The 14,974-nt window shown below is 43.9% G+C and overlaps 1 protein-coding gene across 3 annotated transcripts in view; it reads left to right on the top strand.

The window, feature by feature from the left end:
- Nucleotides 1-1,055: 1,055 nt before the first annotated feature.
- The window catches only part of SHISAL2A (shisa like 2A), a 102,314-nt gene continuing 88,395 nt past the window's right edge, over nucleotides 1,056-14,974 (top strand). The window contains exon 1 of one of the 3 annotated variants that reach the window (XM_089666626.1): nucleotides 1,056-1,431. In XM_089666626.1, coding sequence (XP_089522752.1) covers nucleotides 1,118-1,431 — 314 coding nt within the window. In that variant the 5' untranslated portion in view covers nucleotides 1,056-1,117. The remainder of the gene's footprint in view (nucleotides 1,432-14,974) is intronic. The other 2 variants (XR_016310501.1, XM_089666625.1) reach the window with 2 other exon arrangements.

Raw genomic sequence — 14,974 nt, 5'->3', positions numbered from 1 at the left:
GCAGTACTAGGGTTGTCGGTTCAAATCCCAGCCATGGCACCATCTGCCTGGAGTTTGCATGTTCTCCCTGTGCCTGTGTGGGTTTCCTCCAGGTCCTCCCACACTCCAAAGACATGCTGGTAGGGGAATTGGCTCCTGTCTAAATTGGCCCTAGTATGTGTATGTATGAATGTAAGTTAGGGACCTTAGATTGTACACCCCTTGAGGGTTAGGGACTGATGTGAATGTACAATATATATGTAAAGTGCTGCATAAATTGACAGCGCTATATAAGCACCAATAATACATAAATAATTGGTGCGGCAGTCTCCTGGGACCTGTGAAACTTCCCTGGAGACTGCCAGAGGGAGGAGGGGACCAAAGGTCCAGCTCACTTTGCTGCAGCGCACTGAGCTGGACATGGGAGTGGGTACCTGTCAAAAACACTCCTCTTTAAGCTCATATCTATTGACTGAAATCTACTCCCCCATGTGTGCCATATTCATTCAATGGGTTGTCGACTCTAGGTTGGGTATCCTAATCGCAAAAGAAATTGATCATTTCTGGCCACCATAGCAAAATGGTCACTGAGCATAAATATTCACTTTTTTCAGAAAATGCATTTGCCTTGGGCGCTCCAGCAGGAGGGGAAGGGGATCAAAAAACTTAGGACCTGCAACCTGTACTGCTAAAATAGATGCAACCTATAGAGGGGGGTGCACTCTGATCCTATTGGATTGGGCACTGAAAGTTGATTTACTAAAGACAAATACAGTAAATGTGGCAGAGCTCAGCTGTTTTCCATCATCCGGTCATATGCAAGCAAAAATGTTTTTTTTTTTATTTTCCTTACACCTGATTGGGTATTCTTTACAAAGTGAAGCTTTACCACCTTGCATGGACTAAGGAAATGTGCAACTCCACTTGCAAAGTGCACAGTCTAGTAGAAAATCTTGTGTCTCAGGACGGTCGTTGTAGGAGGTTGCATGGAGTGTGAAAGCCACATTACAGTGATCGCCTTTTCATCACCAGCAGAGGGAGACAGAGATACACCATCAGCCACCAAGCAGGGATGAAGGCAGCAGCTGTGGTCCTGATGAGAGCAGAGTGATGCTGAAGATGCTGCTGTGAGGGTCTCATGTCTTGGTTCTCCTGTGGACTCCATCATTCCTCTTCTACACCATGGGATGGTGGTGACGGGATCCCTCAGCCACACACTGGCAGTTCCAGGGTCTTTCGGAGTTGTTTGCTGGGTAACGTGTCCAGGACTATGAGCGCAGAGTGCTCCAGCTACACCACTGTGGAGAAGGTGTTAGTGGGGGCATTTAGCTGTCCCAGGGCGGACAGTGACCTGGGGGCTATATACTGCTGTGGATTTAAGGACTTCAAATACTGCTGCGATGACCCAAACAGTTTTTTCCCATACGAGCACAGTTACATGTGGTGGTTGAGGTAAGTCCTATTAAAGTTTATCATGAGTTAAGAATCTGTCACCAACAAAGAGCCTTTGGCCATGCAGCCGCATATGAATGACGTAAAACAGCCTCATTTAATGTCCCAATAAAATACTAAATGCTTTGGACCTATGCAGCTTCCTGCTGAGTGTTTGGAAATTTTGCACTGCTGACTATTCAGCAACGGCAGCATGAATTGAAATATTAGCTGTGATCTTGCCCCATGTGTGACAGATTCACTTAAAAGTTACTTGTTGACAGTATTTTGTTTTATATTATATACTATTTCATTAACTGCTAGGCATGCAAGATTGTTCAGTTAGCTAATGCAACAAGCAGACAATGGGGGGAAACTCAGTAGCCCGTGTCAAAGCATTATTTAAAAAAAAAGACTTCTATTTCTGAGTGCAGTCAGTTCTTATAGTTTGCAGTTTGCAATTAAATTATTGAAAAAAAGGGATTTACTGGTTCGGTTTTAACAGATCGGATGTTCGAAATAATTCTAACTGCAAAAGACACACATTGGTTCAGCCCTGTACAGTATGTGTTAATACATCTTTAAATGTATGTTGTTTAATGCAAGTACCTGAATTTGATATGGCATAGCTTCTGTACAGCAGAGCTTAGACTGGGTGAGGGAGAAGCAGCACAAGGCGCTAAACAGCTGTGGTTCAGGGCAGGAAGCAAACTGATAGTAGGAGAGAGCAGAGAGGGCTGTTCTTCCAGAAAGGGTTGTACTTTAAGCATGATGTAGACATTGGGGGGAGGCCCTAATACAGAGAGTTGGTTTACATTCTCAATGACAATCACACATTTTTAAAATGCATGACACAACATCATTGTGAGATCATGTGTGCGCACCCGCATGCAGTCATAGCGCTCCATCTGTGCTTTGTTTGAGCCACCAAAATTAGTTTTAAAAAACGATACAATATACCAATCCAGAGTAAAACACCTCTTCAGATGATGGCGGGCTAAATATTACCTCCCAAATAGGGAGGAAAAAGTATGTGAACCTTTGGACTTAATAACTGGTTGACCCTCCTTTGGCAGCAATAACCTCAACCAATGCCACAGCATTTCAATCGGGTTGAGGTCAGGACTCTGACTGGGCCACTCCAGAAGGCGTATTCTGTGCTGTTACAGCCATTGTTTTGTTGAATTACTTGTATGCTTTGGGTCATTGTCCTGTTGCATCACCCATCCTCTGCGGAGCTTCAGTTGGCGGACAGATGGTCGTACGTTTTCCTGCAAAATGTCTTGATAAACTCTGGAATTCATTTTCCCATCAATGACAACAATCCGTCCAGGCCCTAACGCAGCAAAGCAGCCCCAAACCATGATGCTCCCTCCGCCATGTTTTACAGTGGGGATGAGGTTTTGATGTTGGTGTGCTGTGCCTTTTTTTCTCCACACATAGTGTTGTGTGTTCTTCCCAAACAACTCAATCTTGGTTTCATCTGTCCACAGTATATTTTGCCAGTAGTGCTGTGGAACATCCAGGTGCTCTTTTGCAAACTTCAAACGTGCTGCAATATTCTTTTTGGACAGCAATGGCTTCCTCCGTGGTGTCCTCCCATGTACTCCATTCTTGTTTAATGTTTTCCTTATTGTAGATGTGTCAACAAAAATGTTAGCATGTGCCAGAGATTTCTGTAGGTCTTTAGCTGACACTCTGGGATTCTTCTTTACCTCATGCAGCATTCTGCGCTGTGCTCTTGCAGTCATTTTTACAGGATGACCACGCCTAGGGAGAGTAGCAACAGTGCTAAACTTTCTCCATTTGTAGACAGTCTGTCTTACCGTGGACACATGAACATCAAGGCTTTTGGAGATACTTTTGTAACCCTTTCCAGCTTCATGCAAGTCAACAATTCTTGATCGTAGGTCTTCTGAGAGCTCTTTTCTGCGAGGCATGGTTCACATCAGACAGTGCTTCTTGAAACCAGTAAACAAAAAAACAGGTGTGTGTTTTTTAAGGGCAGGACAGCTGTCAGCAACACATCCAATATCATCACACTGATTGGACTCAAGGTTGGCTCACTCCTGGCTCCAATTAGCTCTGGGAGAAGGCATTAAGCTAGGGCCTCACATAGTTTTTCCTCCCTGCACTGTGAATGTTTACATGTTATGTGCAATTAAACCATGGCAACATCTAATGTTTGTGTAGTATTATGTTCAGCAGACTGTGTTATTCTATTGTTGTGACTTAGATGATGTTCAGAGCACATTTTATGCCCAATTCATGCAAAACTCCACGTAATCCCAAGGGGTTCACATACTTTTTCTTGCAACTGTACTTCTGGAAGAATGGTCAAACATGCCCATAGACACCCTCCTAAACCTTGTGGACAGCCTTCCCAGAAGAGATGAAGCTGTTATAGCTCAACTCAATATTGAACCCTATGGACTAAGACTGGGATGCCATTATAGTTCATGTGTGTGTAAATGCAGACCAACCAATACTTTTAGCAGTATAATGTATCTTGGTTGAAATCAAGGCACCTGAGGGATACAGATCAATACAATTCCCTATATTAATAGTTTGATAATATATGTTAAAAAATGAGAAGGGTAGGATACAGTTGATACCAGGGAATCAGCCCAGGTATGATCTTTATTGCATACTTACATTGGCCAGCTTGGCACTGTATAAGTAAGTGGACTGCTGGGGAAGCTGGCAACCACTGTTGTAGCTGGTGATTTTCTGGGTTCTGTGCAGAGTGTCTTCACCTCAGCACACTGACCACAGGAGGTCCATAGGAGGAATGAAGAGGTAGGGCAGTGTTGTCATGATCTCCACTTCGACCAATCAGAAAACACCTTGCCTTATTTGAAAAACACTGAAAAAGGACCTGGAAGATCATGGCTATTACTGTAGTAGCGCCGACTACTACAGTTAATGTCAGCTTCCCCAGCGATCCCTTGGTATGAAATATGCATACTCACATTGTGCCAAGCTGGATCACACCTCCTGTATTAGAGTGCCTCCACTCTGGATGAAGGAGCACAGGGGGAACCTCTGGAGAGTAGCATTGCCAGTCTGGGGGAAGGGGAGTTAGCAGATTTAAATACTCTAACAAATGAAAGCCAACCTCCAGTTTACACTTTATAATCCATTACAGCAGTTTTGTTCCTTTTGGGATAAAGGTTTTACATAAATAAATAAAACTTAATCATTATCAGAACCACCCCCACCCCACCCCCTACCGCAGTCAGTGGTAAATAGTTTGTGTCAACACTCTAACTGATACATTTGCAAGACATTGTGTTCTGTTGAAAAACAACAGACTTACCGGTCAGATCACCCGGTGAACCCGATTTTTTTTTTTTTTACAAATTCTGTACTAATTACTTGAAAATTTGTTCTGTTATCTTACGGGAACATTTTTCATGCTTGTCCCATTGGATATTTTTGCATGAACTGTCGTGATCAGCTCTCAAAAGGTACGTACTAACGATCAGATTGTCAGACGATTGCTCCAAAAAGCTTTTTATTTCGATCAATGTTCTCATCGTGTGTACTAGGCGTTACATATATCACTGTGACCAGGGGCGGACTGACTATTTGGAAACTCGGGCACTGCCCGAGGGCCTGGGGTCAGTAGGGGGCCCCATGAGATGCCCCTGGTACCTTTTTCATAGGCTTTTTTGAGTTTTGGCAAGGACACAGGGGCCCCATGATCCCCTATTGCCTGGGGGCCCCATGAGTTGTAAGTCCGCCCCTGGCTGTGACGCCACAATTTAAAATACCATCCATAAGAACACTGTGTATTAATTTAATCAGACATCTGAGGTTGTATGAGTTTTATCCATCGGTAGAATTTCTATATGTACTAATGTATAATTCAGTGGCTCATGACTGGAGCAGTCACCTGGGTTCACCGCAGCTCTTTAAATGATTAATAGTCAGTGTATGGAAGGGTTTGTGCGGCATTTTTATTGGATTTCTGTGTCTCAACCCATGTGCAGGGATTGAAAACACTTCCAGTTGCAGAGTGATGATCGTTTTATTAACTTTGCCTAATTAAGTCTGTTTAATCCGTACTGAGATCTCGGCTGTAACAAGAAGCAGGACGTGCACCTCTCTCATCACACGGAGCTGATGACAAGGTGCGATTGTATGCGCAGTATACTGTATATATTAGACCATTGGCGCAGAGGTTATCCTGCATATTTAAAGAGGCAGTGCGGGGAGCAATCATTCTGTGAAAAAGGCCAGCAACCCACAGCAACCGGCCAAATGATCAGTTCAAAGAAGCAAGAGAAAAGTGCTTAGCAGTGCACCCGTTCAATTATAAAAGATAAAAAGATGTGTGTGACCAGTGTGTCAATGTATGGATTGCAGTAGAACTAGCGTCAGATATAGTCTTTCTTGTTATGTACACGCTTGCCAAGTAATGTGTAAGTGTACTCCTGACAATGCTTTCATCTGCTTTTCTCACCAGAAGATCAACACCACATTTATTCCATGCATTATCCAGGGTCAGCATGTCCTTACTGGACTGAAATGCTGGCTAATATATTTTCTGCCTGTGTTCACAAATGCCTGACACAGATCATCCCCTGTTGCAGACGCTCATCATTTACTAAAACTAGAGAGCACAACATTTGCTGCAAGAAACCATTAAAGGATAAGTTCACCTTTTGTAACATGTTACATGTAACACCCATATTCAGTGTGTAACCAGGGGCGGACTGACAACTCATGGGGCCCCGGGCAATAGGGGATCATGGGGCCCCCTGTGTCCTTGCCCAAACTCAAAAAAGCCTATGAAAAAGGTACCAGGGGCATCTCATGGGGCCCCCTACTGACCCCAGGGGATCATGGGGCTCCTGTGTCCGCCCCTGGGTGTAACATGTTATGATTGGACCAGCCCCCCCACACCCCCCGATGCCTGTTGTGACAGTTGGCGGGGGGGGGGGGGGGGTCTTCTCCTCCCTTCCCACTAGCTGTCACAATTTTTTAAAAATTGCACCCGTGCGGGGCTCTGCCTGCCCAGCCGTGTCACTCGTTCACAGTATTCTGTGAATGGGAAAACTGCAAGTTCCAGCAGCCAATGCGACTGTCGGTTTGTAGCTTTCAATGAACTATCACAGCGCTCCACTGCACCGTGATAGTTCATTGAGCACTCCTGTCAGTAAGTATCTGCTTGCCCGTCCGGGATGTAAGAGAAAGCAGATATACTGACAAGTCAGGGGGAGACCTGCATGACACCAGCGATTTGCTGATCTCTGATACAATGCTTTACACAAACTAAAAAAAAATGCTATTTTTTTTACCTGCAAAAAAATTTACATTTCCAATTTTTGGTTAAAAATTTAACTTATCATTTAGGGCCAGTTCACACTACGTGTTTCAGTTGTTTTTTTTCTGTATCGAAAATGCACAGAAAGTAGGTTATATGGTTAGAAGTACAAAAAGGAGATAAGCGAGCGCTAAAATAATCCTAAATGAATGAGCAGCTGTACACCAAAAAAGGTACCCATACACCTTCCAAGACACATATACAAAGAGAGGGTGTAGAGCTAATAGATTCAGCAGTATTAAAGTATCAATACAAATCCATATACAAAGTGACCAAGTGCAAATACATAGGCCACTGTATGGTGGTCAAAAGTGCTAAAGAAAACGGGAAGGCGGATCCCGAGATCATTGGGAATCTCAAGAGCACCTCTTCTTTCTGGACTGTTTAAATTGAGTTTACACTCTTTAGCACTTTTGACCACCATACAGTGGCCTATGTATTTGCATTTGTCACTTTATATATAGATTTGTATTGATACTTTAATACTGCTGAATCTATTAGTGCTGCACCCTCTCTTTGTATAGGTTATATGGTTGTCAATGTCATAGTTCACATCAGTGCTTGCAGTTCCAGTGCGTTCCGATTGCAGAAAAACAAATAGAACAGGCTGCATTTTTCTGCACAGAACTATATTGGAACGCAGTAAAACGCATGAAAAATGCACCAGATTGCACTGGAATGCACCAAAATGCACTGGAACACACATGTCCCTATTTAAATTGAAGAAAAAGAGGGGAAAAAATGAAAGCATAAAAAAAACACATCAGAATGCGTAAAAAAAAAAGCACCAGAATGTGTCAAAAAACACACATGCCGAAACACATGCAGAACGCATCTGGACTGCGTTTCTATGCTGTGAACTGGGCCATAAGCTTCCAGATTTTATTGCCAAAGCCTAACTGAACAAGCTGAGGTTAGAAGCTGCTTGGCTATCATGCACAGCTGCACCAGATACTGAATACTCCAGTTTTAGTAAATCCCCCCCAGTTTGTCAATATTGAAATGAAGTTTCAATATCGCAGTCTGATCATTGTGGAGGAGACTGAACAAATGCTTCTTTCTGTCCATAGCAGAGTCAATGGACTTGAGCTCATGGGCCGCTTTTTATGGCTGCTTTCACACTGCTATGTTGCAAAAACGCAGTAAAATCACATATGTGTTTTTTTCCACATTTCTGGTGCATTTTACACCTGTGAAAAAAGGACGTGACCCCAAAAATGCAACCGCAGGTGTGTTTTTGATGCTTATTGCAGCATTTTTAATTTCCATTCATTTCAATGGGTAGGTGCATGTTTGGTGCTGAAAAAAACGCAGCAAACATGCACCAAAAATGTAACATGCAGGACTTTTAAAAACGCAACTGATTTGCAACTGGCTGGTGTGAAGAGCTCCATAGGATAAAGGCCCCTTTCAATCGGGGCAGACCTGTCAGTGGATCTGCTTGTCTGCTGATCCCCGCTGAGCAAGCGAATGACAGGTCCATGTCCGCTACGCTTCTGCAGAGCGGACACACACAATCCTGTCTGTTTCCATCTGACTGCCATCCCATCCGATCCAAAGGATGGAAGGGGAATGGATCCCCATCTGTCTCTTTTTATCAGATCGGATGCCGGCAGGTCACATGTCCGTTTACACCCGCTGCTCCATAGAGGAATATAGGTTCTGATGGGACCACCTGAAAAACGGGAAGGCGGACCCGATTGGAACATTCGTGTGACAGGGTCCTTATTGATCATGCATTTTTCTTTCGCTTTTGGTAAAGCAAAAATGGAAGAAAAACTGATCAGTGCGAAACGGCCGTAATGGTAAAATGTAGAGCTTTTTCAAAAATGTTACTTTATTTTGAGACATGTCAGCAACTTATTTACACAGACCTATAAACATACTAAAAGGCCCACTATAATGTTACAACCAGGGGCGGACTGATCATTTGGAAACTCGGGCACTGCCCGAGGGCCCGGGGTCAGTAGGGGGCCCCATGAGATGCCCCTGGTACCTTTTTCATAGGCTTTTTTGAGTTTGGGCAAGGACACAGGGGCCCCATGATCCTCTATTGCCCGAGGGGCCCCATGAGTTGTCAGTCCGCCCCTGGTTACAAAATTATACTAAATTTAGTGTGGGAACAAAGCTGTCGAATAATTATCTTACAGAGATCAAGTCCAGAGTTTGGGATTTGTAAGAATCTGAATTTCCACTTTAAAGTCATAACAGTGCAGCAGTATTTGTCAGGGACAGCTATGTGTGCTGTTGATTGGCTGCATTCACTCCCATTAAAGTTTACATGTCTCCTGCTTTAGCTCTTGGCTGATAATAGAAACTGTCGGAGCTGCAGGAGGAGGCTGATGATGTCAATTAACATAGTGGTTGTAAACCTCAGGTGATATGCAGATAATAAATAAATCCTAATACATAAGTTGTACCTGTTTATCTGTTGCATCTCTCCTCTACAGCCTCCTAAAGCACACAGTTTACACAGCATTTCTTAGCTCCAGAAGGCAGGGTGCAGGGATCTGTTGTCACATAGAGCAAAGTGCAGAGAGCTCAGTGTAATTTGAGTTGTGAGTGGAAGGACTGGATATACCCCCTCTACACAGGGAAACATGTACAACTGAGGCTGGCAGTTTCCTGCTGTGTGCTAGCGGGGATGGCAGTGTGTCAGAAGTGACTTATGCAGCTAACAGAGGAATGAGAGAGCAGAGAGAAATCACACTAGGTGCTTTGGATCAAGGCAAGTACATACTATAGAAGGATATGCTTTGTTAATTTTTCATTTCATGGGTTTAAAACCACTTTAATGTAATCCTGAGATCGGCTTTGTCATACGACAGTTTTTTTAAGTTTCTGAATAGAGTGGAGATAAGGTAGGAGAGAAGGCAGCCTGGCACATGTGAACAGGAGAGACTAGAACCGAACAAAAGGTCAAACAATTATTGAGAGGTAAGGCTACATTATACCAATTCAAGAGTGAACAATCAGATCATTAACAAAGGCCATTGATGACTGGTTCTCTTTAAAGGGAGAATGTCACTTTGTCCATTTAGTGGCAGTGCGTGCTGACAGCATGTCTCCCCATCAAACTATACTAGCCAATTTTTGCTCACTCTCCACCTCCCAGCTCATTTAGAACTATCGCTCCATTGATCTAATGAAGGAGAGCTTCCAAGTATGGGAAGCGTGTGACCTCCCTCCATGTGACAGTCCTGGAGCCTGAGCAGCCAATTGCCAGGCTGAAACACTGTCATGTGGGAAGGGGAAGGGACTTCATCCATGCGGTAAGCTCTGATGCCATCTAAAACACAAAGGACTCCTGCAGCAGGATGGTGACAAGGGAGAATGGATGGGTGAGTATAATGTGCTGATGGGGTCGGCGATCAGCAGACACTGTCAGAGTAAAGTGACATGAACTCTTTAAACCTGAAACAAAAAATATAATGTCTTGCAACTTAACAATCATTAGATGTGGTGGCTTCATTAGTTTTGTTTTTTAGGCTTTTTTACCCGCTCTGTTTTCACCTGGTGATCTGGCCAGTAACACATCTCCTGTATTAGAGTGCCCCCACTCTGGAGGAAGGAGCACAAGGGCACCTTTGGAGAGCAGCATTGTCAGCCTAGGGGGAGGGAGTGTTAGATAGACTAGCAGATTTAGATACACTAGCACACTGAAGCCAAACAAAGGCTGGACATACATTATACAATTTTCTAAAGAATTTTGCTTTAGATTTACCAAAAACCATATAATAGGAGGTCAAACCTAAACAACACTTTCAATTGTATCCAATTAGGCAGGCCCTTGTACTACATAGTTGAAGGTAAATCTAAAGCAAATCGGGCAGAAATTGAACAGAAAATTGTATAATGAATGGCCAGCCTTAAGTTCACACTTTATAGGCAATTATAGCAAACAGTTTTGTTCCTTTTAGGATAAACATTTTACATAAATAAATAAAAGCTGATCATTGTAAGCACCCTTTGTCAGTGGTAAATGGGTTGTCTCATCCCTGTAACTGCAATAGCATGTTCTTTGAAAAACATCAGACTTACTGGCAGGATCACCAGGTGAAGATAAATGAAAGAAAGCCTAAAAAAATTAATGCAACCACCACATCTAAGAATTGGTCAGCTGCAATATAACAAAGGTTTGCTTTTGGGTTTAATACTGCTTTAAATTTCTAGACAGAGAGAAGTGTCAGGAGCTACTGACTTTCTGCAGCTTTCTATGATTACTTCTGACAGCGCCACAACTATTGATTTCTCAGTTCAAATTACTTAGAAATTAGGACATTGAGAGAAGAAGTAAAAATTATTTCACCAACCTTTAGTCTTTTTTACAGCACTTTTTTTCTGAAGTTTGCTTTAGGAGATGAAATCTAATTGACTGACAGTGACCGCGCATGCATTTGGTTTGAATACCAGCGCCAGGTAACTCCAAGCCATAGTCTTTAGAGGATGCTTGGATGCTCAGCACTTTTAGGACCCCTTGGATTTTTCCCCCCACAGAATTGTGCATAAATATGCATGCCTGGATTGGTCAAGTTTGCCTTTTTATACCAATGGAAGCAGAAAGGAGATCACATCCTCAGAGAATGCTTTTCTCATGGGAAAACAACAGAGATTTAAAAGGAGGATCTCCACTCTAAATCTGTTCTAGTAGTGCCGACTTATCTCCCAGGGTTTGCTGTGTGCAGGGCTGCTGTTAGAAACCACGGGGCCCCATACAGCCAACTTGACAGGGCCCTCCACCCCAAGAAAAACGGTTTACCATGCTTTATTTATGAATGAACACAGTGAATGATCGGTACTGATCGGTCATTGTGTTCACTCAGGAAAGGAAGGGGCTGGTAAATGTGACTTATTTACCGGACCGTTCCCCCACTCTCCATCCTGAAGGATCCTATTATGTATTTGCAGCTGCAGAGGGAGAGGAGGGAATTTCGGCAGCACTGCAAGGGGAAACTGTCAGGGTGAAAAGTATGGTGCACAGGTAGGGTGATGGGTGCAGTGAGGGGGCAATTACTGGAACTGATCCCCTGTATGGCTTACTCTGCAGCAGCTGAAAGAAAGCAGAAGGGAGAGGAGAAGAAGCCAGCTTTCAGCTGCTGCAGGGAGAGCCATACAGGGGATCAGTTCCAGTAATTGTTCCTCTTGCCATACCGATCCCCCTCCCTGCCAGCATTCGATTCACCCAGCTGCCTGGGCCCCCCTGCTGGCCTGGGCCCCGTACAAGTGGACTGGTGGTACCCCCTTATCTACGGCCCTGGCTGTATGTCCTGTTATTCAGTTGATCTCTCTCCCTGTCAGTGTCAGGTTGTAAAACAATTTCTGGCAGTCTTGCATAACGTACCCCTATTCTCTGACAGGCTCTTGTAGCATTCCCTTAATCTTTGCCCACTACTACTGTAGTTTTATACAGTCTCAGTTTTCTGTAGTATAACATGCACTGAATATTAGGTGTGACCCTCTGGTGATGTCAGGGGCCACACTTGAGGGCCTCTAGGTCTAGAACATTGACTACCACTGCAATAGAGGGTGTTGGACACTATGAACAGTATGACCACATCAACTTTTTTCCCCCACAGTTTAATGCATGAACACACATCCCTGGATCACCAGCATGTGCATATTTTTACTAATGGAGGCAATAAGAAGAGCACAGCCAACCATCCTCAAAGTTTGATTATGTCAAGGAAAAATGATCAGTCGAAATTATCCAGCACAAACATTTGCTATATTCCATGGGATTGGTTATTAAGGGATGTTTGGTGGAATCTACAAGTGACATGAGAGCTACACCCCATGGAGCCAAATTAACTAAATCAGGCCAAGCCAGGGGCAGACTGACAACTCATGGGGCCCCCGGCAATATGGGATCATGGGGCCCCTGTGTCCTTGCCCAAACTCAAAAAAGCCTATGAAAAAGGTACCAGGGGCATCTCATGGGGCCCCCTACTGACCCCAGGCCCTCGGGCAACGCCTGAGTTTCCAAATGGTCAGTCCGCCCCTGCACTTGACTAGTGTTGTTCTACCTTCAGGAAACCCAAAATTAGGGGGCATGTTGGGTGAGCAGGTAGTGGGATTCCTATGGGAACATCAGTGTGCATCCAGATGTAGAAGCTGACCCATGGGAGACAGAAGAGAATCAGAAGAGGGAAAGGAAGAATCAAAGAGCATTGATAGAAGCAGCCAAAGAGAAAAAAAGAAGAGAAGGAGAAAAAAATACGGAACAGGGTTAAGCACTTATATGGTACTCAGGGGGGTACTGTATTCTCTTGAGGTTTGGAAACCGCTCTTCAGTATGCTTTACATCCACCTTCAGGTTTTCCACAGTTCTGATTTAATGGACTTTACTTATCAGGAGGCCAGTTGATGAAAAAGAGGCCTGTTTCCAGCATAATGGAATGCAATCTTTTGCTGCACTGTGGAGATGTATTAGTGGGGACTTTTTTTACTGCTTGAGGGGCATTGGCATCAGGTGGAGGAGAAAGGCGCCCCCTGCTCCTCTCCTTTTTTGAGCCACTAAACATACCTTATAAAATAGGTGATGGGGTGAGCATATGTGGAGAAATCTCTAACATTTATTAGGTCCAGCCCCACCATTGGGGAATTGCTTTTATCTCCAAGAAAATGACTGGTATTTTTGCCTTCTAGTACAATTTGCAGACTTTTGCCTTTGATTGACAGCATAAGCAACCAATCAGGGTGCAGGCCCATACACATGTCCTGGTACTGGAGGGAAAGGTATCAGTATTTGCTCATTAGAGGACATGAGAAGACTGTCTTGATTTATTAAAGCTTTTCCTGGGGATGAGGAAGGTAGTAGCAGGGCAGAGGAGCCAAGAATCCATGTGGGTGGTGGTTACATTATTGAAAAAGGGGTGGCTGGCTCCCAGGCCCTACAGCAGCATTGTGGACTGCTATGGTTATCATTATGCCCTTGAGTATCCTACTTTGATCTTCAAAACCATAAGAAGCAGCTCTGGAAACTTCTTCCAGCCTGCGAGTCCCTGAACAGGCCAAACCAAGCAACCCCTGCTCCTCTGATTACAGAAGGAGCCAAGTACACTTATTCATGAATATGTAAGAGTGTTTTTATATCCTGACAGCCCTCTAAGAACAAGAACACTTAGCAGAACCTATCTTCCACTGGGCAACGAGACATGCTGGAATTTACAGTTCCTCAATGACTGAAGAGTGCTTGAAGAGTCCCTTCACTTTTTCAATTTCATTGCAGTATGTCAGCACACACATTAAATTTGCATTAAGACAGCTCCTAATGTTGATTAAAAACATACCTCCACTACATACAAGTTATGTGTGTCATGGTGCACTGCTGAGCTGGTGCTTTGCCAGCTACCGTACTTGTGCATTGGAGTGCCATTGTAAATGAATGGCTTTTGACAATAAGATTTCCCCCCTTTTGAGTGTAGTGGTAATACCAGTGTTGGAATTACGTCATGGCAGATCTTGTTACCGCTATGGGTCCCAGAGCTGTGTGGCTACATTTGCAGCTGAATAAAATGAATGTATATATAGTTTGGGAACCTCTAATCTATATGATTGCTGGGAAGGCAGTGAGTATTCTGTTTACTAAAGGAATTTTGCCTTTGAGTTAGAGATGAGAGAGAAGGTGGGGTCCTTTAATGTTTTTTTACCATTACACATAGTTACAGCCCCAGGTAAGACTGCCCTAGGTTTTATATATATATATATATATATATATATATACTGTATATCGTGCTCTCTCTGTAGGGGCCGCTGGTATTAACTGGTACAGAGGCTGTGAAAGTACAGAGACTGACCACCACTGCAAGAACCAGTTCATTCACACCAGCTTCAGTAACACAGTCTAGGTGTTTTATTGAAGAAACTTTAACAGGAGAGGGGTTAGGGTGTGGGATACGCCAAAACGATTAGATCATAGCAATTAGAGGACAATTGTATCCTTAAAGAGGAACTTCACCCTGCAAGCAAAAATATAAAAGTCAGCAGCTACAAATACTGTAGCTGCTGACTTTCAAAAACCACACACACTTGCCTGTCCCAAGATCCAGCAATGTCCTCACCCGACCTGGCTCTTTGCTGGTCTTCGGGCCTAGGTGCAAGCTTCTTGGGCAGGTGACTGTGACTTCTTATGGCTTCACAGCTGGCTGCCCACTGCCCAGTGAATGGTCAGGCAGTCTACTGGGACTTGTGACATGTCCAAAGAGGCTGCGAAGATAGGAGGTAGGGCCAAAC

Source organism: Staurois parvus, unplaced genomic scaffold (genome assembly GCF_062004578.1).
Source record: "Staurois parvus isolate SC_StPar_1 unplaced genomic scaffold, SC_StPar_1.0 ptg002753l, whole genome shotgun sequence".
Lineage (NCBI taxonomy): Eukaryota > Metazoa > Chordata > Amphibia > Anura > Ranidae > Staurois > Staurois parvus.
This window is presented reverse-complemented; position numbering and strand designations above follow the sequence as displayed.